This window comes from Anolis sagrei, chromosome 1, assembly GCF_037176765.1.
Source record: "Anolis sagrei isolate rAnoSag1 chromosome 1, rAnoSag1.mat, whole genome shotgun sequence".
Classification (NCBI taxonomy): domain Eukaryota; kingdom Metazoa; phylum Chordata; class Lepidosauria; order Squamata; family Dactyloidae; genus Anolis; species Anolis sagrei.
The window spans coordinates 222,601,250-222,625,639 of NC_090021.1; the positions used below are offsets into that span (position 1 = coordinate 222,601,250).

Below are 24,390 nucleotides of genomic sequence, written 5' to 3' on the forward strand. Positions count from 1 at the left end.
TCATGCAAAACAGCCACAAGATCATGCATTTCTAACTGACCAACAAGATTATGGCTAATATTTTTTGTCTTTCACACCAGTCTGTTCATCCCACAAAGGCAAAGTTCATCCTGCATGCTACACGTATTCCCTGTATATTGTTTTTGAAGCCCCCAAGATCCCTGCATTTTTTAAAAATCCCTTTTAATAAGAATGCCCCCAAATCCTAGAGAAGTTACCCTTTCCATGAGTGTTTTAGGTCCAGGACAGGCCTTCCCCAAGGCACACCCAGGGCCATAGCCATTAAAAAATTTGGGGGTGGGTGGGTTTGAAACTTTTTTTAAAGCAAATCATGAAAAGTAGTTCCATAACACAAAATAATTTGAATTATATGGTTCATTCTATATTTTATATAGATTTAATTAAATCAAATTTCTATTTTGGTTACAAAGTTTGAAGTCTTAAAATAGCTGAAAATGACAGTTAATTGATAATTTATAGTTACAAAAGAATACCACAACGTATGTTTGAAACACCTGAAAACTGTGCCAATACACTTTGATAGAAAACAGGGTCCATCGATAAACTTTGGTGGACACTCAAGAATGCTAGTAGTCAGTGTGAAGGCTGGAATGAGCACATTCTGTTTCCAGTTAATTCCATTAGTAGGCACGATAAGAAGTTTGAACCTCAAATGCATGAGACTAAATTTACCTTACAGCTTTAGAATTCCGATGAGATTATATACAGTTATTCAATATCACTTTTCAAGTAGCAAAGGCACCTTATTCAGGCTGTGCCTGAGGGCCTCTCAGATACAGAAGAAGACCACGTGGCCCCCTCCAGATTGGCCCCAGCCTGAGGCAGCAACAGCCCAAAGGCATGCAGCCCAACAAGTGGTCTGAACACAATAGAGACAGACCTCCGAATGAAGGCTTTCTGATATAATGGCAAAGGCTATAAAGCTGAACACAAGGCCTGGAAGAAGATGGATGTCTCCCAATATAATGGCAAGATTTAAAGCCTAAGATGAGGCCTGAAACAAAGGAGAGCCCACCCCCCACCAAATCATTTTGCAAGACCTAAGCCTAACATGTCGCATGCAATAAAATGTAGGCCTCAGTATGTGATGACACAGTCAATGAGTAAAATTATCTGTGCCTTCCTGGGGCTGAGAGAATGTGACTCCCTCCAGACAACAATTCACTAAGCATTATGTTAAAGGAAAGAGTTCTGTGCAACCATGACTTGACGCTGAGAGTGTGACTTATCCTTTTCGGTGGTGGCCCCTCGGCTTTGGAATTCCCTCCCAATGGAGATTAGATCTGCCTCTTCCCTCCTGATGTTTAGAAAGCTGGTAAAAACATGGCTTTGAGATACTGCATTTGCAGGACGATGACTGAGTCAATAACTGCTGACCTTTCTGCGTATGGCGATGAATTTGTGATTCTTTTTGACAAACTGATTTTGCTGTAACTTGTATGAATTGTATGAATTGTATTTTAATGTATTTTATATTGATGATTTATAATGTTTTCTTATTGTATTGAATCTTATGTTGTTAGCCGGCCTGAGTCCCTCCTCGGAGGTTGAGAAGACCGGGTTATAAAAACTCTAAATAAATAAATAAATAAATAAATAAATAATCCAGGCAACAACTAGCTATAAGGAAGGGGCCATAAGGCTGTAATTTACATACTGTTTTGTATCTCTCTCCCCCCCCCCCTCTTTTAAATGATTGGCTGCCTCTCTCCCAAGGGGGAGGGTGAAACCTCCTTCCACACTGCATCATTGCTGGGAGGCAAAAAACCCGCAAAACAGCAAATCTGCAAAAAGCAAACCACGAAGTAACGAGGGAACACTGTATAGCCATCAAGGCTAGTAACAACTGATTGTCTTATCTTGCATAGAAAGTTCTGGGTGAAGAGGCCAAAACTTTAACAAGAACTTTCAAAATGTTTGCTCTGCCTACCACACCCTTCAAAGGCAGGGAAGAGACAAGAGAAAGGAAACATTCCTGGTAAATACAGACGTAATCCAAAGTGTCAGGATCAACAGTGTATTCAGAGCTTTACCTTAGTCTTGTTTGCTTTTTACTACTTTTTACAGCAAGATATTTAAAGTGGCAGTTTGCATGTTTACATGAAACATAAATCCTAGAGGGAGAAATTATACACTTATAGGGGCGGGTTTGTTTTGTTAGGCCATTTTACTTACACATTAAATAGCTGTCGAAAAGAGGCCTTACTCGGTCATAAATTGTCATCCCTACAATATATAATGCTATGTTGATTTACAGCACAGCCTGACTTCCAAATGGAACAAACTACGTCTAAAGAACAGGAACTCTTGTGGCATAGATGGAGTCTGTTGTTAGAAAAGGGCTGCTAGAGACATTGGTCAGCGATGGAGTGTAGCAAGGGTTGTGAAGTGAGTGCCAAACCCAGAGACCTTGGGGCAGTTAAGACTTAATAATCTACCTGAATAAGCTTCTTTGATGGTGTCTGTGGGGTTCTTTATTAAATAACAGGTATCCTCCCTCCCCTCCCCCAACAGTGAACATATTTTATCTTGCATTGGCCTTCGTTCCAGTGTTTGATCTAGAGCAGTCAAGGACATGCTCACTATGTTAAGGGAAACAAAGACATTCCCCCAGATGTGCAGTCAAAAAGCACTAAACCTGCTGTAAGGTAGAATTAGGCACCTTACTTCAGGCAGATATATTTCTCCCAAGCCCCTTGGCCATTCTCTTCTTCTATATGAATGACAGAGCTTTAAAGCCCAAATGGTTTGGTGGCATCCCAGCCTGTTTATCCAAAACTAGCCTATTACCGATGGCTGAAGCAGAAGCAGCTATCTTGTTGATAACGTTGATGCTTCTGTGACCAAAACTGAAGGAAGAGTCATCTTCTTCTTTGAATCAGACAGAAAAAAGCTCATGGGCTGGACCTGACTCTATGAAAAGCTGCGGCCAATTGCAGTCCCCTGACAAAGTTTGCCACAAGAGAAGTATGTTTTCAATATCGACACTTTACAATTTCACATAATGGAATTGTATGCTTGCAGTTTAAAAAGAGGGTAATGTGATGTGGTCATCAATTATTCTCCTTGGTTCTTTGGTCATGCTTTCTACTGTGACTGTAACCTGAATAAGAACCAACAGACAACAACTGACTATTATGAAAAAAATTACTTTTTAATGTACAAAACATTTATATACAGTTCAACATGTGACTGCCATCCTTATGATGTAGAAAACAGCTAAAAAGGTCCTGGAGATATAAAGACAGAACAATTCAGCTACAGTACTCTTAATAATGAACGTCTTCTATACAGAATATATACAGAGCCAGTATTGTTGTTACTATTACAGTAATAAATGAAAACCATCATTGTAAAGCTGAAGAACATGATGCCTGAGTAGGTTTTTCTTTCCCTTTTGCTTTAGGAGTTTACAAATCCGCATATTATCATGCATCCTTCACACCTGACAATGTATGGAGCATGGGATATTCAAACTATACCTAAGCATACTAAAGACATGTAATTCTCATTACATGTCAAGAGAACTCTTGTTCAGTAATCATAGTTCAGACAACCAAGGCATTTTGCAATTAATGGCTGCTTGTTGTGTGCCTTCAAGTTGTTTTGGGGTTATGGAGGCCTAACTCCATTTGGGGGGGGGGGATTTGTTCAGAAAGGGTTTGACTTGCCCAAAGTCACCCAGTACGTTTCCATGGCCAAGCAGAGATTTGAATCCTGATCCGTAAGAGTCAGTCCATAATTCAAACCACTAGACCATGATGACTCATTGGATTATTGTCTGTAAGTATTACATGAAAAGTTACAGCCGTGTCCAGAGGCTTCTCATGTGCTAATCAGGACAATATCAGATGGTACAAGTCTACCTAAAGGAGGAGAATCTAGTTCATTTTCTCATAGTTTAATGTCGGAACTAGTTCCAATGCAGAGTTCAGAAGATCCTATTCTTTCCAGCCTGCCTCTACAATTATTTTCAGCTCTCATATTGTGAGTGAATAATCAGTGAATAATGTATGTTGAACCTTACACTGATTTCTGTTGGGCTTCTAATCACGCCTCATTCTCATAATAATTTTGGAGGTGGTTAAAGCAATGGCTATACCATTAAAGATGTTAGGAAATTCCTCAGCAACTCATTTACAACCAAAACAAAAAAAAGGTGGAAATATAAAATGTTAGAGAAGTGATGTGGAACTTGACTGTCTTGAGAAGTGTGCCATACCCCAGATTCAGTATTATAATCAAATTCTTCTAAGTGGCAACAAACACAGGATGCAGCATAAGCACAGAGGTTCACTTAGACCTTGGAAAGTTACTGTTTGAATGTACTGTGTTCCCAATTTTGAATGCATTATTTCTTTAAAAAATGACCAAAGTTGCTACTATTGTTGTCTACTATGGCAACAAATGCTAAGCACAATGTTGAAAAAGTAAATCATTATGTTGTGGTCCTCAATGATTTCCTATCTCTTTTGGGAGAAGGGCTGAGAAGAAAATAAAAGTGTAGAATAAGAAAATGCCATAAAAGTTGAAAAATGTGTATTGGAAAACCTCTAAAATGCCCTGAATTATCTTATTGTGAGTCTAAAGCTTCCTACAAACATGGGGTCCCACAAACTTGGACTGGAGCCTCTGCCATTACTGTTACCTCTTCCTGTAGGGTTTAGCTACCAACTTATTGTCACAAGGACTGACAAACTTAGACAAATAAATGTGTTTAAAAATAGAACCATTATGTCACATGAATCAATTAGTATAAGAGCTTCCATTGACAGAAATTCATAATGCTACACATTTGAGGTCATGGCCACAATTTGAAGAAATCTCCATTATTAAGCTGAACAGCTGGCACTCTCTGTAGACACCTCCAAGGTCATGTGGCCGGCATCACTGCATGGAGTGCCATTACCTTCCCACCAGAGCAGTACCTATTGCTCTACTCACAGTTGCATGTTTTCGAACTGCAAGATTGGCATAAGCTGGGCCTAACAGTGGGAGATTTTCCCTTTCAGTTCTGTTGGTACTCCAATATATACAAACAGCAGGTCTTTTATAAATACATGGCAACTGTATGATCAACCACATGGCCACATATCAGGTTGTACTATTACCAGGTTTCCTGCAAAGGTGGTCAACTTGGTTTTCTTTTGTGAGCCCAGGTGGATATGCAAATCTCCCTAACTTCCATTATCCATGTTTCTGGTTTGTTCATTGATATCCTGCCTTTCTCCAAGGTACCTTAAGTAAGATATGAACTCACAATCATCTGCAAGACAGAGTGAAGCTGACTACCTGAAACCACATAAAAGTGTTGATCAATGAGTGGACTGACAACATCCAAATCTGGATGCATACAACATATTCAACATGGGGAAATCAAGTTCATAAGTACTATTAAAAAAACTGAAGAATTTCTGCAACATCACTTGTTTAATCACTTATTTAACCAACTTTGATGAGACTGTCCTCTGCCTTTTCAACTCCAATGTGAAGTCAATGGAAACTATGAGTGGTCCACATCTTTAAAAAACAAATAAATGCCATGCATTACAGCAACCTTTCTCCTTCTAGATGTATCTTTTAACTTAGTGGCATTCTCAAACCTCCACCCCATTCTTTATGATATAAATCCCCTTATAAAAAGTACCCTCTGGTAAAACAGCCAGGGCATTAATCTTTCACATCTCCTCCCCATCAACGTGTCCTTCTCAAATGTCTTTTTAAAGGAATATTGTAATGCCTGATATAAATGTACCTTTCTTTTATACATGCGCCTGGTGATATACTTTATTTGACATTAATGGACAAGAGATGCCTTGACGACTCAACAACTACGGCAAGTAAGGCACTTCACTGCAAAACTGCTCAAAAACTGATGCTTCTCAGCTAAGCTATAATATATTAGCTGTATAAGCAATGCTGTGTGTCTGTGCATGTTTCTGTATGTGCACACGCATGCACACACATATGAACACTTCTGGTCATGAAGCAAAGCATTAAGCATTAAACATACATAGTATGGCTTTTGCATTTCGGTCAAAATTATATCCATGCATTTGTCACTGTAGAATTGCATTTTTGCAGTGATAACTAAGGGAAAACAAAAAGGCAACAACACACATGTGTGATTTACAAAGCAGAACTTTGTTTGAAACAGTGCTTTTTAATATTTTTGTGCATGACTGTCTAGCACTCTACATTTGGCAAACTTAGAGGTTGAGGTTGAATGGTTCTGCAATAAGGAAATACTGGAAAACCAACAAAGATGTGATTGTTAGTTTTTAAGCATGATGCCAAATGTGCCCTATTGTTTACAAACAGGAACGCTTGAAAGTTCTGTTCTAAAATGATGGTGGCATATTTCAGCACTTGGAAAAACAAACACAAAAATAACACTAATGGTGCATTATTTCAGTGCATCTTTTATATAGTTTATACAAGTTTTTACAAAGACACTTCTTCCTTATTTGGAATCCCTTTAATGTATTTAATACTTGTAAAAAAAGTCTACTCTACAGAAGTATTTCTTTTTAAAAAGCACATTCATAAAATTGCTTAGCATGTAATCTCTTCGATACTTCTAGTCTGTTGTGCTTTGAGCATTAAGACATCATGTTAAGAAATTTACTCTCTTCTGCCAGTGTCGTCAACATCGAGCTCATGTCTCCTATTGCCATATTACTAATTCCAGCCGGTATAGATGGCAGCGTCAGAGAGTTCCGGGGAGTTGTAAGGCGAGAAGAGTTCTGGGAGAGATTCTGTAGGATGCTAGGGCTCAGGGTCCCTGACATCAGACTGGAATGGTCCCCATCATCCATGATGGCATCAAAATCTAACTGAGGAGGCTCCAGAACCTGAGAGTCTACAGTGCTTGAAACTTGATTAGCTCCAGGAGAGGGCATGGAGGCTGGCTTGACATTCAGTGAACACTGCTGTTGCTGCCTTATGGAACACTCTGCATTGTTATTAAAATTCCCATTCTGTTCATACATGTGTATTTGACCATAATAGTGCATCAAATGGTTTTCTCTCACACTGTTGTGACATTGGTCTGACTGTGATGAGGCTATACCTGCTGTTACTTTAGGGGTTGGCTCTGGCCTTGGCTGCCCTGGATTCAGATCATTAGTTGGTTGAGATATTCTCATGTAACCCAACGGTTGCATAGCACGTATCCCTCGGTGTCTGTATGTTGGGTTGGGATTAGGTGGAGGATGAGGCTGTACCACATTAGAAGGAAAACTCTGCCCAACTGTGCCAGTCATGTTCTGTTGTGGTTCAAAGTTTGATTGACTTGAGGCCATTAAGGAAGAAGGTTGATGGAACGCTTCCTGTGTCATAGAAAAGTTCATGTGGTTTGGATGGTGCCCTTGTTCCTGGTTAGACTGATTGTGCATCGTGCATTCTCTGCTACTGTTAACCATTGCAACGGAACCACCCACAGCATCTACCTGCTGAGGGTGAACTTGAGAAGCAGGCTTCACTATCATGTTATTGCAGGAAGGAGATAGCTGGTTGAGCTCACTGCTCATTGTATGTGGACTCAGCATCTGATGAACCTGATTGTACATTTCATGTGCCCGCATATCTGCACTGTTACTAGGACCTGGATGCACCTGCCGCTGCTGCTGCTGCTGCCGTAAATGCATGCAGTTTAGTCTCGGTCCATCCAGTCCTGCATTCTTTTGCACAAACTGTTGTGGGATCATGTTTATATTGCTTTGACCCATTTGCATCTGTTGTTGGCTGAAGTCTTGATATTGCCCAAAGTTCTGCTTCTGGTGGACAACAGCTAAGTTCCGTTGAGAGACCTGCTGCTTCAGCTGAGCAGAAGACGTATCAACTGTACCTGAGCTGACCTCATTCCACTGGACTGGCATGTTGTTTTTACTCAAATTAGAGTTGGCCCCTACATTTATTTGACACCCATTGACGACTGGTGTTGTATGATTCATACTCACATCAGGAAGAGCCATCCTGTGTTGGCTCAGCATGTTGTTTTGTTGTTCTTTTATATTGGCCTGGAAGTTCTGCATCTCATTCCCATACCCTGTGGAAGAGGGATCCGTAGTCATCGCATTGTTTTGTGATTTGATATATTGTACTACATCATCAGGTAGCACAATATCATCATCTCCTACTGAACCATCTGTTTCACCAGCCATTGCTTCCATGACAACATTTTCACTAATGCTCGGGGGCCGTGGAGAGTATATGTGTCTAGTGAGATTTCCCTCAGTATGTGTGAAGTTTGCCAAGTTGAAATTCCTTCTGTCTGCAGGAGGATAAAGGAGATTCATGTTGTTGGTGCTGTTAAAACGATGGACTCTGGGGAGGGATGCTGGATCTCCAGCAGGTCTCCTCACTGGATCACTTGCACGCCTGGCACTATTGCCTGGCACCTCATGGGCAAAGGCAGGTGATGATCCATACCCATAAGCCATGCTGTCACTACAGCGCCTTGGCACAGATGGGAAGCAAAAGGAAGGTAAAGCAGGATCTGCTCCATCAAGGAGGGAGATCTTATTCCTCAGAGTCATTCTGTCCATGTTAGGCAGTGGAGTTGGTGGAGGGCCACCAGTGGCAGCTGCATACTTCACTTTCAGCCTGTATTGCTGAGCTGGCGTCAGATTCAGAAGACCTGGGATACCGCTATATTGGCTAGCATCGCTTGACCTGCGAGAGGCATCTGTGGAAATGGGGTCGTAGGAATCAGCAGAACTTGTGTTATTAGGCCGGTTTCCAAATGGGGAAGCTTCACTAGAACGGCGGCTAGAGAAGTATGGAGATATCCCTGATGACCTGCGACTGACAGTGTAGGCAGAGCTGATGGTGCTTGTTGAGCTGTCACGGCGTTCAGCTAGTTGATTCAGCATTGTGACCTCATTGATGGACAGCTCTGTTAACCTCTGATTAGGCAGTGCTGTAGAAATACCACCTCCATTGTCCAATAGACAGCCTGAATAAGAAAGGAAAATAGGATTCTTAGTCAATGATATTAGTAGAAGATACCTCCCTTGTTCACTTAATTCATTCTCTACACAAACTCATACACATGTACTCCATAGAAAGCTTATTTGAGTTGTTAAGAAGGGCCCTTGGTAGAGTATTCTGTGCTACATCTATCCTTTGATTTTAAATGGAGGTGTTTTCAATCATTTTAACTGTATTATATAGTTTAATACCATTTTAAACATTTTTGCTCATGAACATGTGTTATGACTTGGATTTTTAAAATATTGTGTGATGCTTAGACTTTCGGCTTTGGGGAAAAGACTGAGTATGAGTTAAAATATAAAAAACAATATAGTACAGTAAAAAGAACAATTGGCAGTGTCGTGTGTTTGTTTAAAAAGCAGAAATGGTCAGCAGGGAGGGTTGATTTCCATGAATTAGATAAAACCATGTTTATTTAAAGATTCTAGATGTAACCTGAATTCACCTGAGTACCTGGTATAGCTAGCTTCAAATGTTCTGGAAAGTTATTTTTCCAAAAGTTGATCTCTCTTTCATTTAATGCTTGTTTAGAGTTCAGAGGTATATGGATGCATGCACAATAAAGTTGGCCTAAATAAAAAATATCGACCCAGTACAAAACTTGAATTATTTTCCTATTATTGAAAATATGTTTGTTGAAACCCAATATTTTGTGCAAAATTTTGAGCTAAATGCACTGTTTTCTACAGAGAAATGTTGAAGTTTATATATATATTTGCAATTATTTTCACACACAAAAAAACCCTTAAATGGCAATCCGAACCATAAATATCAACAAATGTTAGGGAAAAGCTATTGAAATGGCAAGAATGAATGCTTTACCAAGCTTCATATCCTTACATACATGGTTTTCTCTCTACAGCATTTTAGCGTGTGTTTTAAGCTAGAAATCAAGCTTGACATCCTGTTTCAGGTGCTGGTTCTCAGGGGTGGTAGAACACTCAGACTGCAATGTGATACCTGACATGTGTTTTTGACGAGGATAGATATGTGTGAAGGTTCAGGATATTTTCCCTATTTCAGATTTCAATTCCTATATCTGTTCTTGGGTGGGGGGACAACATGGGAAATAGCTCATCATAGGACAGCTGTAGGAAGGTCTGTGAAACATCGTTCGGAGCGGCCAGGCTGACTTACTGTTGCCTGGAATGGGAGGCAGCTTGGTGTTTCTGACGTGCGGTGCTGGATTTGCCCAAGAGCATGAATCCTTCACTGTCCTGAGTTTCTCCTTCTTGAGCTGCTCAAGGCGCTGCATTGTTGTCATGTGTTTCCTCAACTGAAGGCTGACGGTAGAGTTGCCAGATGAGACCGTCGAGTCTACAACAGGAGTGCCATCCTCCATTGTGGTCAGGTCCCCCAGACTTCCCCCGCTGTGCATGTTCATCTCTACTCCACTGTCATTGTTGTTGGTGCTCCCAAGTGGTGATGGTTCACTGCTACATGATGACTGGCCACCAGGACTGGACTGATACATCTAAGGAAAATAAGAAAAATGAAGGTCACCTCAGACAATTCAGGTTTTTCACACATGAATGACATTCACATACATAGAGTATGTCAACTTTTCTAATACTATGAAATTAAGCTGAACCAATTATTTCACATTCGTCTCAAAATTGGTACCACCAAGCCAATCAAATATTTGGATTGATTTGATCCCCCCTCCCCCTTTTGTTTTCTGGTTAATTCTTCTTCTTGGGGCTGTCTTTTTTCTTTTCCTTCACTGCCCTCTGCTTTGTTTTTCCACATTGTTATTGATTCTGATCAGTGATGGTGGCCTTCATGATTTCATCGATGGGTGACAACATTGCATTAATTATAGTGTCATGAAGCTGTTCAGGAAAAAAACCCTTTAATTAATCACAACTAATGAGATTAAAATGGAGTAAATACAAAATAAAGGCAAAGTAGAATTTCCCCCTCCCACCGCCTCTCTAAGAAAAGCCCCACCAAAACAATCCAAATATTTCAGTTTTGTAAGGTACCTAAAACAATGGCAGGGATCCATTAAGTTAAATGCAACAAATCTGATTAAACTGGAGTAAGTGCAAAATAAAAACAAATGAGAATCTCTCTCTCTTTCTAATTAAAAGGACCACTGGAAAAACCCAAAAATTTCAGTTTTGTAGGGTACCTAAAATAATGGCTTGGATTCATTTAGTCATGTGCAACTGAGTTGGTGGAAGTGGGCCTCCTCGGCTTCCCTTCATACAGTGACCCCTTCTGTCCCCTCAACAATGATACCTGTTGAAGATTGGGTCTCCCTGACTGAATTTGGGTGAGTTACGCTGTTCCTCTAAAGCAGGGGTCCTCAAACTTTTCAAACAGAGGGCCAGGTCATAGTCCCTCCAACTGCTGGAGGGCCGGATTATAATTTGAAAAAAAGCATGAATGAATTCCTATGAACACTGCATGTATCTTATTTGTAGTGCAAAAAACAAAAACAAAACAACAAACACTTAAAAACAATTCAATAATTAAAATGAACAATTTTTAACAAATATAAACTTATTAGTATTTCAATGGGAAGTGTGGGCCTGCTTTTGGCTGATGAAATAAGATTGTTGTTGATGTTATTGTTGTTGTGTGCTTTCATGTCGTTTCAGACTTAGGTTGACACTGAGCGAGGGCCAGGTAAATGACCTTGAAGGGCCGTATCAGGCCCTCAGGCCTCAGTTTGAGGACCTCTGCTCTAAAATAAGGCTAAGGCGCCTTCTGTAAGCGTAATGTTCCATCTGTTGAAGGTAGAGGCTGGAGCCAGCTCATGAAATGATTTTTTTAAAAATGCATCACATTTATTTCAACCCTACAATGATTTTAAGCAAAATGCCATTATACTTGATCAGGTTTCTTTTTGTTTTTTTTTTCCTCTCAAAAGGAATGAATAAGAGTTCTTCTAAGTCAGGAAGCTGTACTCACCACTTAGACTGAATATTGGACCATGGAGATATGGGGTATGTTAACTTAATGTGTGTATTTTCTATTCCAGTTTTTTTAACCTATAAACACCAGCTCACATTCTACTTCATTTATCTACAGAGCTAATATTGTAAAGCTATATGTCTGGTAAGTCTAACATTAAATAACTTCAGATTTGAGTTAATAAGGAGAATAGTTGACAATATTAAAAGCCTGTCTAGCATTATTGAAACTCAATACATTTGAAAGAATTCAAAGCCATACCAAGGAACCACTCCAACTTCAAACTTCAATTAAGCTTCTTTAAACCAGACCTACTCTGTATATAAACAAATCCTCATTAGGCGATAGCATCAATGTGTCTATTATTGTCCATAAGTGTGAGGGCTCTTCAGTGTGGGCACATGATTCTTCCTGAGATAAGTAATTTAAAGTGATTAAGTTAATTTTTACAACTTTGCCGAGCACTTCTATGTAAATTTCAGGAAGTTAAAAGCCTTGAGGGTAATTCTTTTTTTTCTGTTAGCAAAGCAGATCTATATGTGCTCACTCAAGAAACTTAAGCTTTTGATGCTTCTCTGAGATAAACCTGAAACATTAGTAGATTTGGGCTCTCTCCCTTCAGCTCTGCAGACTGCGGCTGCTTATCTGCCACAGAATCAAACCCGAAATGCTTCGGCATGGGGTGCTTCTTATGGTTCAAAGGAGCTTAACATGCTTGGCTGACAGTCTTTATAGGCAGATAAGGACATGATTTGCAGGTTAAGGTTTGGTAAATGTTTTTTTTATTAGGAATTACATTTCACATTAAGTAATTTATTTGCAATGAAAGTTAAATGTTCTCTGCTGGCTCAGAGGAAGGGCCTTTTTTCTTGTCTGGGCAATGGAATGATAATTTGTGATGACTGGTCCTAAATGCTGGAGAGCTGGAATGCCAGATAACCCATTACGCTTATCCCTCTCCTCTTTTTTTGTAACCAGAAACCTGCCCAGTTCCATAGAATATAATGACTGTTCTCTCCTTTGTTCTTCATATGGAACAATGCTTTCTTGTTGAATTTTCAGAGATGGCCCAGGAAAGCTTTAATTTTCTCAACTTCACCAGAAAGTAGAAAGTGGACATAGCAAGTTCCACTCTTGTCAACTCTGACTGGTAGAACTGGTTTTTCAGGCTTTCGAGAAGAATTCTTTCTCAGCCATACCTGGAGAAACCTGGTGCTGTCTGGTGGTCTCCTATCCAAGTACTATCCAGACCTGAATCTGCAAGGCTTCTAAAAGAGGACTGTTTTTCGGGGTAGTAGAGAGAGATTAGATGATAACAAGGCATTGCTGGGAGTGCTGCCCAAAGGAAAGTAATTTTGAAGGGGGGCACAGAATTGTCATCTGCATGAAACATTTCGTGATCTTCTGATCATTAATATCACAGCAATACCGAGAAAAGTTTAGGTATGCAACAGGATAATAATGAAGTCAACATAATATTGAAATCTATTCATCTATGTCAAAGAATGTATTTATGTATGTTTGCTTGTTTATTGGTTTGTTGTTTATACCAGAACGGCTCCTACATATCTTCATGGATATGGACCAAACATGGCACACAGACCCTTCGTTACGCAATATAAAATAACTGAGAGGTTTAAACTAAAAAAAACAAAAACCCAAGCCTTCAGACTCAGAAGAGAGGGAAAGCAAAGGAACAAAGCAGATTGGCCATTGCTAGGTCAAGTGGCCCTTAGTCATGTGACAGGCAAACAAGGGAATTATGTGTATTGGCTGTTGCTTGATGATGTGCATGAGGAGAAGAAAGAGGAAAAAGAAGGAGGAGGGAGGGCAGAAAGAAAGCAAAGGAAGGGGGAAAGATATGGGGAGGGAAGGACAAAAGGAAAGAGGAAAAAAGGAAAGAGAAAAGAAGGAGAAAAAAACAAGACAGAGAGGGGAAGAAAGAAAAAGGAGGGAAGGAAGGAAGGAAGGAGAGAAGGAGAAGGTATATGAGGGAAATTTAGGAAGGAAAGAAGGAGCCACAGATAGTGCCTGCCCACCATTGCCAGAGTGTTGCCACAGAGACATTGTGAGTTAGGTCTTCCCAGAGCTGGAGAAGGGAGAAAGCAGACAGGCAGTGGCCCCTCCAACATTTCGGCAATGCTTGGTATATATGCTAGCATACTATATAAATATCTGATTTTTTTTGTTATGTGTCTTCAAAATAAAGTTTTCTTGGCAAGAGTCATCCCAAAGAGGCTTGCCATTGCCTTCACAAAGTCATCCAGTGGGCTTATATGGTTGAGTGTGGATTCATACCCTAGAGTCCTCGTCCAATACTCACACCATTACATTACGCTGATTCTCTTGAATATCTATGAACACTAATTTGCCCAACTGGAATCACACCTTCTATACTTCAAAACATTGAGATGAAAACATGCCTTCAGTCTGGGCAGGATTTTATCTCAACTGCACTTGAATAGGCCAGGGACACTTTGGAGATATCTGTCTGGGAATGTTATAAGATGCATATAGGTCAGGGGTCTCTGGTGTATGGCTCTCCAGATTCTCCTGGATGGAAACTTTCATTATTTCTAGTCATTTTAACCAATAATGAAGAATAATGACAACTGCTACATATCTGGAGAACCACCCCTACTACAGACATTGGCCATTAACAGGAAAGTTGAATTTTTAGAAAGAGTCTTTATGGAATTTCAATATGGAAAGGTTGATGTATAAAAAATTATGGATACTTAGACTAAGTAAGACTATTTAATTACACATATTTTGTCTTGCCGTTTGCAGAAAATATACACGTATCTAAGTAGTTGGAGTCATTTTGCGATGGTTGTAGAACAAAGCACATTAAGCTTTTTGTACAGAGATTTTGACAGTGTATTTGCTCACCTTAGTACCGACTGTCCTTGTGAAGTAGAGTAAGTTAAAAGAGGAAAAAGAACAGGTTGTTAGAACACAGACAACAAAAAGGAAAGGGCCAAGATGACTGATGAAGCAAGGAAGAGATGCCAGAGATAATGACAGATTTGTAACATGCATGACACAAGTTAAAAGAAAATCCAATCCACTCAATTAGTTTGTTGTCTTACATTCCTAGTAGGTGGATATCTTGTGAAGAGCAAAAGGATATGTCAGACAAATGTTTTGGCTGTAATGTATTTTGCATTAGTGAAAACTAGTAACTGAAATATATGAATGGGAATCAGATTACTATTTTTTTTAGGCATATTGGTAGCAAGGTCAATTAGAAAGGAATATCAAAGATGAGGGAATAACTCCACCCAATCATCAATACTTTCTGGTGTTATCAGAAAGATGTTTTTAAACAACTTAAATTTTCAGAATGTGAAATGCAGTCTACTGTGATCCATCTGAGCTGTAATAGTTTTAAAATGTTGATTCATGGGATATTATTTAAACATCTTTAGTGTGGCAGCCTCAACAGGTTATAGTAGTACTCTTTAAGTCATATGCTTCATAATGGTACCAGAATTGAAAATAGACTCTGAAGAAGATTTTCCATGCTAGGGTCCTCATTATCTCACTCATATTTGTCAGGGTTCACACATCAGGGTTCACACTCCAGCAAATAGAGAGTGACAAGAATTCAAAGTGGGCATGGCCAGACTGAGGCACAGACACGCACATCCTTTCATCAATACATAAGACAAGAATGATGCCACCCAGGAACACACTACATTTAAAATCATCACTTCTCCCCCCCCCCCCTTTTTCTGTGATCACAAATCCTCCCCCACACTTGCTAAAATATGAGTCTAACTTTCCCTTGCCTTGCAGTCTTTCTATAAAAAATGAACTAAGCACACTGGATTCCTGGTTGGAGGGTCCAAGGGCATAGCATCTCTAAATGATACTCCAGTGAGTTTCCTTGAATGCCTCACTCCTGAACATCTCACAGCAATACAGCTAAAGAGGGTGACAGAAGAAGCTGCTACATTGTGCTCTTCACGGTCAACCATAGAACTGGATGGATGCTAAAATAGATGGAAGGGGGTTGTCTTAGGCAGGATATTGGGGTAAAACAGTGTTGTGACCCCCATTTGGAGCATGGTGCGTTTTCTCAAATTAATCCAAAGTATTAGTAATAAGAAATCTGACTGCATCAAAGAGTGACTGTAGACAATCTTGGGATAGGTGAACTGATTTCATTGAGTATAAGATGGTTCAATCAACATCTATTTTATTATCTATTTTAGGATACACAACTAAAAGCTCACAGACTGGATCTTCACCAGCAACCTCATCATCAAAGTAATAATAATTAGAAAATTCCACCAGTTTCACTTATAAAGAAAATACTGTGTCTCAGATGCAGCAAAGAGAAATATTCTGAATGTCAATAATATGTTTTTGTTCTTTTTTTAACTCCTTAGATTTAACATGCAAAAGGAAGTTTTCATAGGATTCTAGGTGGGCTTTGATGAATGCTGAGCCGGGAGATTTGAAACAGGCTGTGTGTATTGGGGTCAGGAGAAGGCTAATCACTTTTCCTATGGCACTTGACAAATACAAATGGCATCATTCACATTTGAGATAAATGCCTCTCTTACCACAGAATTCTCCGTCTTGATAGTTTTCACTTGTAAGCAGTCCTCCGTGCCTCTAGGAGTGCTGTTTGCCTCGGTGTGCTCTTCCGCAGCCTTGCTAGTTTGCTTGGCACTTGCTTCGTTGTCATTGTTTTCCTTAAGGGCAGGTGGTCTCAGGTGAACATCATTGCGTTGCTTTTTGGTGACATGGGCCTCCGGCCCGTGCACCGTCTTCACGTGTTTCCTGAGGGAACTGGGGTCTGTATACCTCTTTGTGCAGCCAGGAATTTTACAGACATAGGGTTTCTGCCAAGGGGAGGAAATCTTAAGTTATACACCTGGAGCAAATATTTCACTCATATTTTGGCTGACATTTTTACTTGAATGACAGCCTATTTTGCGGTATTGAAGGCAAACACATCTCATGCTAGCACTGGAAATTTCAGGTTTGGGCCCCACATTAGGAGAAAGATAGAACATAAATTTAATAAACAAGGAAACATTTTTTTAAAAAAGTTAAAGCCTATTGAATATTTATTTATTTGTTACATTTGTTATCAATTTTATTAAGCAAAACAAGTACTTTTAAACTGTTCTATGTTAGTACTGTTTTAAACTATTTATTCAATTCTGTGGGGTTATTTAAACCATTACAATTGGTCATCTGTCTAGGTGAGATGCGCCAGGTCTCCTACTGGGAAAAAGGGTATTAAATGAAATAAATGAGTAAATTAATAAGGTTGAATCTATGGTGTTCAATTAAGCCCTGTCTTTTGTAAGCACAGGGTGTCCTAAATGGCAAATGCTGTGGTTAAGATGTGAAACTATCTTTTAGCCTAATTTCATTGATTTTCTTGCAGCTGATGTGGGTTGTGATGTAGGACTTAGGGACCATTTCACTCTTGCATTCCTCAGCAAGCTGTACTGTCAAATCTAGTGTGTTAGTACAAACATAGTTCCCTCTATGATCCACCTTGGAGATTAAGATCATCGGGGGAGGCCCTGCTCTCGGTCCTCCCCTTCCCAAGTGCGACTGGTGGTGACGAGAGACAGGGTCTTCTCAGTGGTGGCCCCTCATCTATGGAACTCAATCTCCAGTGAAATTAGAGCATCCTCCTCCCTCCTGGCCTTCAGGGGAAAAAACCCCTAAAATTTGGCTTTGGAGTCAGTAATGGGAGCAGTTCAATAAGAGATTGTAAATTAACATTGATGACTTGGACTGGCCTTGGATTATGTGATTTTAAATTGTTGTTTTAATGTGCTGTTTTTAACTGGTTGGTTTTAAAAAATGTTTTGTTTATTTACCAATGATATGTGTATAGTCAGCATCTAATTGTTGCCTTTGTAAGGCTGCCCTGAGTCCCCTTAGGGTTCGAGAAGGGCAGGATATATAAGTACAGTAAATAAATAAATAAATTAGAAGTAACATTGCAGTACTTCTTCCACCATTATCTAATAATAAAATAACTTTATTTTTGTACCCTGCTTTCTCCCCGGAGGGACTCAGGGCGGCTTACATGGGGATGTGCCTGATCAAACATAATTTAAAAATAACACATTAAAATACATAAACAACAGCATTAAAATAATAAAACAACATTATAACAGCATATAAGAGCAACCATCAGATCAAAAACCAATGAACCTGCAATTTCTGGGTACGGGTGAGTAGACTGGTACCACCATTTTGGCAAGTAGATTTTTTTTCCAGGGTTTTGGAAAATGACAAATAATCCATCACTTTGGCAGGTGGTTTTGAATTGATTTGGGTGTTTTGGGGAGCGAATATCTCATAGGCTGCACTTTGGGATCCAAAGGACCATATATAGTATGTGGGTTGCATTCCTCCCTGTTTCGTTTTGCACAGAATACTGAATTAGAAGGAGATGATAGGAAAAGGCAAAGTTCATTGTATCCAATCTCTAGTCAGATTCAGTATTCCAATTACTATTCACTGCCTTTCTTAGCTGCCTTTCAAGATGCCAGCTTCACACATTCAAACACAGCTTCGCGAAGTGGCTGCCTTACTTTGAATCTTCTTATTGTTCTCAACAGTTGAAACAACTTAAAACATTTGAAATACTCAAATGTCATGAACTTTTTCCAAATTGTGCCTCCTCTTTTGAGTTGCAAGCAATGGATATGACCTGCACAGCCATGGAGATGGAGGAACAATCTGATGCATTGTAAATTCAGTGTAAGTTGTGTCATTCTAGCTTTCTGTAAAACAGGATGCTATATTAATATTTTTCGCTGTAATTTTTCAAAGTTTGAGCCAAGATTCAGGTCTTGCAAACTGCCATAATGTCCCTACCCTTAAAAATACTCCTTCGACATCTTGCCAAAGAGTATTTTTGCTTGCTTTGTGTTTGATCCAGTCACCGCAGGAATGTTAAAAGGATTAGCATAGGATGTGGCTGGGATATGCAGGGAATCTCTTCAAGGCAACCTTTCTGTTGAAATATGGGAGGTGGGAGAGGGGACTGCCAGGAAGGAGAGTGGCACCATCATTTATGGAAAGCCAGAGTGACACAACTTACACTGAATTTAAAATCTATCACACTGTCTCTACATCTCCATCACCTGTCAACTGAAGTGGAGTGAATTCCATAGGCACAAAGTGCTTTTGAAGATGATAGCACTGTGTCTCTTGAAAGCCCAAGTCACTGATAACCACAACACAAATAAGCTCTGCACAGCTGGAAAGTGAAGAAGAAAACAGGAAGGTATTCCTCCACTTTCCTCCTGTTTGCCCACCCATGCCATTTATTAAGTCCCAAATCCAAAGTGCATTGCGCAACATGTGGTTAGAGGAGGGCAGTCCCAACACCACCTCTGAAGGGCTGGATTCATTAAAAGGGCCATTTGAGGCTAACAGCTGTTTCAAGTACTTTTCCATGGAGATCTTGGAAAGAGACCATTCAAAGAATAAGCGGGTAGATTTTCTCTCAACATGAGCAAGAAGTGGGCATTTGTGTTTGTTGTGTACCTTTTTGCCCAGTTTGGACTGATGTAGCATATATCCAGAACCGTTTCTATTCATCAGCTCATCCTTGTAAAATGGGTGGATTAGGCTACAATTGGACATGAATAGGAGATGGGAATGGGATCGGATGCAATCAAATTTCCATACTGTCATCTAGAAGTGCCATTTGATGGATAGGAGCTGAGTAAAATGAGTCAAAATATAAAATGGGAAGCAGATACTTTGAATGGAGGGATATATCCCTGAATGTTGGTAATAAGGGCTTACGCCCCAAACCTGAAGGATTATTTGGACTATTTTTTTAATGTATTCCCTTTTATTACCCATGCTCCCAATTCAGTAGGATTGGCCTTATGAGTTCAGAAGTTTGCCTCTGACCTTTTCATAAAGTTACTAAACATTTATTGATTAGGTTTACATGATTTTTTTTTAAATTTTGGGGAAGTCTATGAAGGAGGGTTTTGCTACTGGTAGAAGACAGAGAAACGCACACAGCCAGGTCAAATAAATAAATAAATGATGCCTGTGGGCCACATGATTCTACACCTACCTTTGGAGGTTCAAGAAAACCTGTAGTTCACACAATTTTGTCTTCCAACACCTTATCAACTCTTCCTCCCCTAACATTCTTTCTTTCTAATGCAGAAATGAAGATAGGTCTGAATCTATTGTTCCTGGAGTCCCAGTCCTGTCCTATATGTATTTCCACAAATGACCATTCCCCTTCCTCACTAGACTATTGCTTGGTAGGTTCCCAGTATTTACATGTTTGCCCCTTTATGAAGGTATAGTTACTGTAAGAATTCAATCTACATTAAGTTGGTGGTTTTGATCATATACAATGGACTTGTCTATCACTGAATCTGAATCTGAAAAGTTCCAAGAACTTTTCTGAAACTATATTTGGCCCTCAGTTTGAAAGAAGCTTCCCACTTTTAGTCTAATGTTAGGGCTAACCCTGATGTGTCCTCCAAGCACTCATAGTCAATTGATTTATATAACATACTAGCTGTGCCCTGCCACGCGTTGCTGTGGCCTATAGTAAAACTTATCAAAGTTGAGGTAGATATCTGGACTATTATGAAAGAGAGGTCCCTACCTATTCCTTCCCCCTTTTCCTCCCCCTTTCTCTCCTTTCTTCCTTCTCTACCTCTTTCTTTCTTTCCTTCTTTCACTACTTGGTTTCATCCTTCTCTCTTTCCTTCATTCCCTCCCCCTTCCTTCCTTTGCCTTTCTTCCCTCCCTGTTTGCTTCCTTCTTTCTCTTTTTATTTCCTTTTATTTCACCACCATCATAACAATAACAATAATGCAGTGCATTGCCTCAGGGGCCTGACACCTCTCCCATTCCCCCTAAAAGGGTCTCATAGGAATAATAGCATCATAATAATCATAGAAATAACAACCTTTACCCGCCACGCGTTGCTGTGGCCAACCTTCCCTCTTTCTCTCCTTCTTTCCCTCCTTCCTTCCTTCCCTCCCTCCCATCTTTCCTTCTCCTCTTCCTTCTCTATCTCCTTCCTTCCTTCCCCCTTTTTCTTTCTCTTCTGGTCTCTTTTCTTCCTTCTCTCTTTCCTTCTTTCCTTCCCTCACTCTTTCTCTACATCTTTGCCCTTCCTTCACTCCGTTTCCTTCCTTCATTCCCTTTTTTTTCCTTCTCTCCTTCCTTCTTTCCCCCTTTTTCTTTCCCTCCCTCTGTCTCTCATTTCTTCCTTCTCTACCTCTTTCCTTCCTTCCCCCTTTTTCTTTCTCTTCTGCTGTCTCTCTTTTCTTTCCTTCCATCTTTCCTTTTCTTTCCTTTTCTTCTTCCTCTAACTTTCCTTCCTTCCCCCTTTTTCTTTACCTCCCTTTCTCTTTCTTCTTTCTTTCCTTCCTTCCTGTCTTTCTTAGATTTTGACAGGGCAGGAAGGGGCGGGGTGGGGTTTGGAGGTGGCGTGGAGTAAAAGGAGGTAAGATTGAGGCAGGCGAGTGATGGAGCGTGAGGTTGTGTGTGTGTGTGCGGCAGCGGGGGGAGTGATGGAGCATGGGGTTGCGTGTGTGTGTGCGGCGGCGGGGGGAGTGATGGAGCGTGGGGTTGCCTGTGTGTGTGCGGTGGTGGGGGGAGTGGGGTTGCGTGTGTGTGTGCGGCGGCGGGGGGAGTGGGGTTGCGTGTGTGTGCGGCGGTGGGGGGAGTGATGGAGCGTGGGGTTGTGTGTGTGTGTGTGGCGGCGGGGGGAGTGGGGTTGCGTGTGTGTATGCGGCGGCGGGGGGAGTGATGGAGCGTGGGGTTGCGTGTGTGTGTGCGGCAGGGGGTGTGTGTGTGCGGGAAGCGGCGCGGCGGGGCTTGGAGTGGGCATGGTTTCCGCAGAGGGAACGTTGGCCGGAAGGCCATGTGCGTGCGCCAGGGAACTTGCGGCTGGGCACCAATGCGCATGCTCAGTTGTTTTGCCGTTTTGCGAGTGTGTTTTTGTTTTGTTTTTCATTTTGAGTAGATATGTTTGTACCTTGTGGGTTGTGTTATGGGTATGGGAATTTTGGTTAAGTTTCGTTGGGGTTTTTTTGAGTTTTGTTCTTTTGCCGTTTTGTGAGTGTGTTGCTGTGTTGTTTTTCATTTTGAGTAGATATGTTTGTACCTTGTGGGTTGTGTTATGGGCACGGGGATTTTAGTTAAGTTTCATTGGGGGATTTTTGAGTTTTGTTGTTTTGCCGTTTTGTGAGTGTGTTGTTGTGTTGTTTTTCATTTTGAGTAGGTATGTTTGTACCTTGTGGGTTGTGTTATGGGCACGGGGATTTTGGTTAAGTTTCGTTGGGGTTTTTTTGAGTTTTGTTGTTTTGCCATTTTGTGAGTGTGTTGTTGTGTTGTTTTTCATTTTGAGTAGATATGTTTGTACCTTGTGGGTTGTGTTATGGGCATGGGAATTTTGGTTAAGTTTCGTTGGGGGGGGGGGGTTGAGTTTTGTTTCCTCGTTGGATGCCCCTAACAAATTTATATATATAGATTCTTCACAATGTGTTATGTTCAAATTGTTTCATCCAAAAAGTGCATACCATCTTACATTCATATCCTCTTCCTTAAGAAAACATTGTACTATTCTAGAAAAAGAGGCTGGTTGGTAAAAAATAAAGCTGTCAGGTGGAGGCATCCCAGTATGATGTCCCTTCATGAGGCCACCTCAAATAGGTAGATTTGAACCTGTTGCTTTGTGTGGGTTGTATTTCTAGTGTTCTACTTGTTCAGAAATAATTCATATTAATCATGACAAATGAGGCCAGGGGCCACACTCTGCCTGGTCACAGCTGTTTTGAGAACTTTGAGGCATTTTCTCTTTCTCTTGCTGCTTTCTTAATTAGTGGTAATATCAATTTCAGACTAGGCACTAACCATTTCCAGCAGACCATCACATGGTAATTTCCTGTCTTCCCCAGCTACTAATAACTAGTCTTCATTAGCAGGACATAACAACACATTTGTCTTGCACTCAGACTTCATGAATCCATTCAAGCCCATTACCTGCATATGAGTTCCATACACTTTTCCCTTCTCAGTAGAAATAGAGAGCTATTTTGATCCAGGAAGGCTTTTGGAAATGGTAAACCACGGGGTAGAAGTCATGGTTTGCCCTGCTGTTTTGTGGCTCACACAAACATACACACACAAACCTAGCATGTTTTGCCATTAGAGAGGGAGGAGGGAGATATATATATATATATAATAAAACAAGCCCTGTGTGTATATATTAGCTGCATTTTAAAATCCCATTTAGATTGTGGTAAAAAACCCTTCACCTACCTCATTGGAATGCGTCCTGTTCTGGTGTTTTGCTCGGTCAGAAGCATTAGAAAAAGCTTTATTGCAGCCTTCATGTTCACAGACATAAGGTTTTTCTCCAGTGTGAGACCTCAGGTGTGTTTTTAAGTTCTCGAGCCGTGAATAGGCTTTGGAGCAACCTTCAAACTAAAAGAAAACAAAACTGGAGTGTTAATCAGCTGGAGGCATTTTTCCATCTCATCTGGTTTTAATCTCCACCTCATTGAAGAGCATAAATCCTGGGCAGATCTTGGCTTTCATGAGCATTTGGGGGATTTTTTTAAAAAAAGGAAAACTGCAGTTCATAATCTGGGAAGCTGATTTAAAACAGGTGCTTGCCTTTTTAAGTCCAGCCCACTCTGTCAAGCAGGGGTGCCGCACTCTGGATATTTCGGCTCACAGCTCCTATGAGCATCACCCGGCATGGTTAATGGTAAGAGATTGTGGGAATTGTAGTTCTTCATATCAGAAAGGCCAAATACTCCCCTGTACCCCAATCTATAGGCATCTTTATACATTTTTACATGGAAGATGTGATCATTATGGAGATACCACTGTCATACTAGTATTTCTGACAGCAAGTGCCTGTGGGGCGGGTAACATTTGTTGATGTTATTAGAAATTAGAAATCACAGAAATAAAATCATAGAGTTGGCAGAGACCACAAGGGCCATCCAGTCTAATCACCTACCATGCAGGAACATTCAATGAGAGCATTCCCGAGAGACTTCAGGTTGACTTCACCTTATAATAATTCACCCATAAGGTTCTTTTGGAAAGATTTATTTGAAAGAGGTTTGCTGTTGCATTTGTGCAAGGCTGAGAGAGAGTGATGAGTTCATGGTTTCTTTGAATAGGCATGTGGACCCTGGTCTGCTGGAGTTCTGGTCCAACACTGAAACCACCACTCCACTCATGCTCTGGAGAACATTTTCACATATGTGTACATGTGCCTGAGGATCCTGAGTGGGCTGGAGTTCTCTAAGGCATCCACACCAGCATTTAAATATATAGTTATGTTTTCTGAATTTCATGAATTTTCTACAGTAAATAACCAGTATAACACTATTATACCAATGTCAACAAGGTATGCCATGTAATATGTGGGTGTGGCCTACTATATGGCAT

The 24,390-nt window shown here is 40.4% G+C and overlaps 1 protein-coding gene across 1 annotated transcript in view; it reads right to left on the bottom strand.

The window, feature by feature from the left end:
- Window positions 1–3,154: 3,154 nt before the first annotated feature.
- Window positions 3,155–24,390, bottom strand: part of GLI2 (GLI family zinc finger 2) — a 253,158-nt gene continuing 231,922 nt past the window's right edge. The window contains exons 11-14 of the mRNA XM_060774321.2: window positions 23,245–23,409; window positions 16,515–16,796; window positions 10,156–10,492; window positions 3,155–8,980 (exon numbers count right to left, since the gene is read on the bottom strand). Of these exons, the coding sequence (XP_060630304.2) occupies window positions 6,624–8,980; window positions 10,156–10,492; window positions 16,515–16,796; window positions 23,245–23,409 (3,141 nt within the window). The 3' untranslated portion in view covers window positions 3,155–6,623. The remainder of the gene's footprint in view (window positions 8,981–10,155; window positions 10,493–16,514; window positions 16,797–23,244; window positions 23,410–24,390) is intronic.